The 4,145-nt window shown below is 41.3% G+C and overlaps 1 protein-coding gene across 3 annotated transcripts; it reads right to left on the bottom strand.

Moving 5' to 3' along the window:
• Positions 1 to 303: 303 nt before the first annotated feature.
• On the bottom strand, positions 304 to 3,866 carry LOC123104915 (protein FAR1-RELATED SEQUENCE 5). 3 transcript variants are annotated; one of them, XM_044526864.1, is made up of 5 exons: positions 3,541 to 3,866; positions 2,857 to 3,014; positions 2,563 to 2,766; positions 608 to 1,986; positions 304 to 527 (listed from the first exon to the last, which is right to left on the bottom strand). In XM_044526864.1, the coding sequence occupies exons 2-4, from the start codon at positions 2,998 to 3,000 to the stop codon at positions 1,264 to 1,266; spliced, it is 1,071 nt and encodes a 356-aa protein (XP_044382799.1). In that variant the 5' UTR covers positions 3,001 to 3,014; positions 3,541 to 3,866; the 3' UTR covers positions 304 to 527; positions 608 to 1,263. The 3 variants fall into 3 exon arrangements, with proteins under 3 accessions (XP_044382799.1, XP_044382807.1, XP_044382791.1); XM_044526872.1 differs by having other exon boundaries at positions 608 to 1,847; positions 1,924 to 2,766; XM_044526856.1 differs by having other exon boundaries at positions 608 to 2,766.
• Between the last annotated feature and the right edge of the window lie 279 nt (positions 3,867 to 4,145).

Below are 4,145 nucleotides of genomic sequence, written 5' to 3' on the forward strand. Positions count from 1 at the left end.
TGCTTCCTCTTGTAAACAGTGCACCATTCATCTATTACATTAACTCTATACCCCTTATTTGCGCTTGAGCTATGTCACTCCTTTGGAAATATCACTTTTCTCACAATAGACGTTGTGTTTTCTGGCATGTAAAATATATTCAGTTTCTGTGCATATATCCGAATTTTTTAAGTGGGGAGATTTCAAACTCATGGACACTGACATCAATACATATCTTGAAAAGATAAGAAATGAATCGTTGGAGATCTCAAGTAACCTGGACAGGAATTCTTACTGTAATTTTTTTTTGTCAGTAAACACATGGACGGGAATTCAAGCACCTAGATATTAATGAGATATCAATTTCACTACAGATACACCCATTCATACAAATAGTTGACATAACTGCGATTATATTACACAATGTTTGAATTCATATAGTGGTGATTGTGATTACATTACACAATCATCATGGTAACTGCAAGTGCTTCACCAAATGAACCAAACCATTCCAATGAGTTGTGCCTCCAGTACGGAACACACAGAACCTATACCAAATAAATTGAGTGTGTTAGAAAGGATAAAAACATGCAACTATATTACTTATTCGTGTGCACTAGCAGTATACCTTTTTATGGACGTGATTTCATAGGACAAGTGCGGCTATCATGGGTAACAACTTGTTTACATGTACTGCACATGCATGGTATATTCTCCTTCTTTTGTTGTTTATTTCCCTTCTCATTATGCCCCTTTATTCTCTTTATCTTACCCCTTGAGCGAATATCATTTGGCGGGTGGATACCAACTTCATCAGGAATGGTACAACCAAGAAATTGCTCAAACTGTTGAACTAGACTTTGTTCTTTGGCTGGTACAATCTTGTTCAGTTCTTCCCCAAGTGCATAGATTCCATCTTTGAAGAATTTCACACCAGCCTGCGACTGCTTAGCTTGAACTAATAATTCTTCCATCTTCTTGCATGTATCAGAAACCATTTTTTGTAGCTCAATCTCCATTGAGCTGCTAGTAATTTCCCCCAACAAAATGCCATCCTCATCAAAGACAGCATCCACCTTGCAATTTTTTGTGAACCTTTTGAGTACATAATGATTTGGTAGTTCTGTTAGCCTGGCAGTTCTTAGAATGTGAATTAGATGACGGCACGGAATACCACGCCTTTCAAATAACAAGCAACTGCAAGAAGCGACCATGTTTGATATATTCCAACTTACAGTCCTCGTTTTGGTAGAAGCATCAACAATGGTTGCTGTTTTGACCTGATCATCTTGTGTTATGCTCTCTGTCAGCAAGTAGCTCCTTCTGAAATTCTGTAAATACCTCATGGGTGAATACAATGCTCCCATGCTTTTCTAATCCCCAAGATGTCTTTAATGGAGGTGATGTGTGCAAGCTAACATTATCATCTTCTAGCTCCTTGTGGCGTTGTTCCTCCAAGGCAGTTTCAAAACGAAGCCAAAACTCAACGAAAGCATGCTTGTATCCAATAATGCGAGAGAAGAAAGCATTGGCGCTTTCAGATCGTGATGTGGTTCTGAGCAGCCCAGAGAGAGCTATATCATTGAAATAAGCTGGTATCCAAGATTCTCGAAGCTCAAACCTTTTAGTGAACCACTCATTTTCTTCCAATCCAAACTCTTCGATGACATGGGACCATCGCTCCTCAAATTCACTAGGAGTCTCAGAAGCCCACACGACTAAGTTTAAATGGTCATGGAAATATTCGTTGGACTTCAAATCAGGGGACACCTTTTCTCCAACTTTCTTCATAATGTGCCACATGCATAGCCTATGTGTGGTTGTTGGGAATACAGTATGTAATGCAGAAATCATGCTAGCACATTCATCTGTTATCATAAGAGTAGGCTCAACCCCTTCCATTGCTTTTAAAAAAGTCTGAAACAACCAAACGAAAGAAGCTACCTTCTCGTCATGTAGGAATGCAGCACCAAACAAGATACTTCCTTTGTGATGATTCACTCCAGTGAAGGGGGCAAATATCATGTTGTATTCATTTGTGCTGTATGTTGAGTCAAAAGAGACAAGGTTGCCAAAATGTTTGTAATTATTCCTACTAGTGGCATCCGCCCAAAACACATGGACCAACCTTCCCTTGTCATCAATAACATAGTCAAAATAAAACCCAGGATTTGCAAGATTCTTTCTGCCTAGTTGGTCGATGAACATTTGAGCATCAGAAGACTTTATGTGGCACCTGAGGGTTCTATGGAAATTTTGGAGATCTTTTTTTGTGCATCCGGCATGTTGGAAACCCCCCAAACCTACACAAAGTAACCGGTATGCCGCTGAAGTCCCAATGCAAGCACTATGGCAATTGAACAATGTACTCTGCGCCTTACAACTGACTTTCCTGTTAGACCTAATGAACTGCTGCTTACTAGGGGAAACAAGTACATGGTTATGCACTTGCTCAAAGACGGTGACAATATACCGACCATCCGCTGTATGCTTGATTGCAATTTTTGCCCCGCACCCACACCTAGTAATTTTTCTTTCACGTCTTCTTTTGGTGCCAGGTTCAGAAATTATATTACCCATCTTCTCCTCACGGAAACCTTCTTTCGCGTACATGAATCGCTTGTGCGTCATGACACCATTGGATGACTTGTGTTGGCCCACACGGACTGAAAACCCAACATGGTGTGCATATACCTCATAGAACTCCTTTGCCGTGTTCACATCAGAAAAATACATCCCAATAGTTGGAGTTATGGATTCATCACAATCTGGTGTGTAGAATGAATCCTGCCTTGTGCATGAGAATCTCTTGTCAGTGCTGTGTGATCCAAAGGAACTTTCAAGAACTGAAAATAATAATAATTCAAATGTACGTACACATGTGGGGATGCTTGTGGATTTTGTTGGTGTGAAAAACCCTATATCGAGAGGTGGATTAACTCGAGTAGTTGATTCTGCATCAGATTGCACGTCATGGCTCTGCAATGGTATAACAGTATTCGCCTCAGCCTCAGATTCCATTATCGCTACAAGACCTGTATGGTGTAAACAAACATGAGAGAATGCAAAAATTTATGTAATGATAGGGCTAGCTGCAATAGAGGCTGAATTTCGATAATAAATATTACTACATTTTGATAATTAAGGCACAGGAAGCTAATTTACTGGAATACATACATATGTACTATGTACATGCACACTGGAAAACTTAGTTGTGATACAGCCTTAGGTATAATACATTTCCATGTAATTTTGAATTCAGTTAAAGTAACTAGATTAAGACGTTCCTGTAATTTCGATGCCCCCTTCATGAATTAACTGAGACAATTGTGTATGCTTTCTGAATATTAATTCCAGGTGGTCAACAATAGTCCATTTCCATGATTAATCTGTGGTGTAACATGCATAATTTGCTTTATCTCCTATTAAGCTTTACCTATATTGATAACTACACGTCTCTACCATCAGTCGTACAGATCCAACTAGATACATCTCTCAACACATCCATACAGAGAGAAGATTGAATAGGAAATGAACAAATCTGAAAAAAGTGACACGTACCTAGTGGCCTTATGGTCTGGAAGAAACCAACTCCAAGACACGAAGGAAACAAGGCAGAGTTGGGGCGTCCGGCAAATCGGTTGAATCCCTCAAAGATTTGGAAACGGCTAAGAACAAGCACAGGAATCTCTCACGGTGGAAGGGGGAAATCTTGCGGCCCGGCCATTCCCCGTCGACGCTGCTCCAGTCCCTCAAGCCCGTCGACGCCGCTCCAGTCCCCCAAGCCCGCCGCCTCCGCCGCCGCCGACGTTCCAGTCTCCCGAGCGGCCGCCGACGCTGCAGCCTTCGACTCAGATCCCCCAAACTCTCTAACCTAGTTTTTTCTCGTAAATGCGAAGAGGTACAGATTAAGGACTAGGTACAGGAGGGACATATGTTCAAGGGTTTACTGATAAAAATGACAGCAGTCTGGCGGGCGGTTTTCTGCAAATTGCATGGAATGAACAGCCATTTAATCGACGACGTACACTTTCGATCCAACGGCACAAGTTATAGTTTCCATGCTTTCACTGAAGAAGAGTTTCTACTAGATACTTTCTCGTGCTGTTGGACGAATATGTGCGCAAGTCGTCGCCCCCGCTACATCGACACATGTAACTGACTCG

Source organism: Triticum aestivum, chromosome 1B (assembly GCF_018294505.1).
Source record: "Triticum aestivum cultivar Chinese Spring chromosome 1B, IWGSC CS RefSeq v2.1, whole genome shotgun sequence".
NCBI classification, from domain to species: Eukaryota; Viridiplantae; Streptophyta; class Magnoliopsida; order Poales; family Poaceae; genus Triticum; species Triticum aestivum.

Excerpts from the sequence above, each read along its gene's own strand:
- LOC123104915 (XM_044526856.1), bottom strand. The coding sequence starts at position 3,000 with ATGGAATCTGAGGCTGAGGCGAATACTGTTATACCATTGCAGAGCCAT. Across the intron at positions 2,767-2,856 it reads CCACAAGCATCCCCACATGT|GATTCATTCTACACACCAGA; the intron begins GTACGTACATTT and ends TGCACAAGGCAG.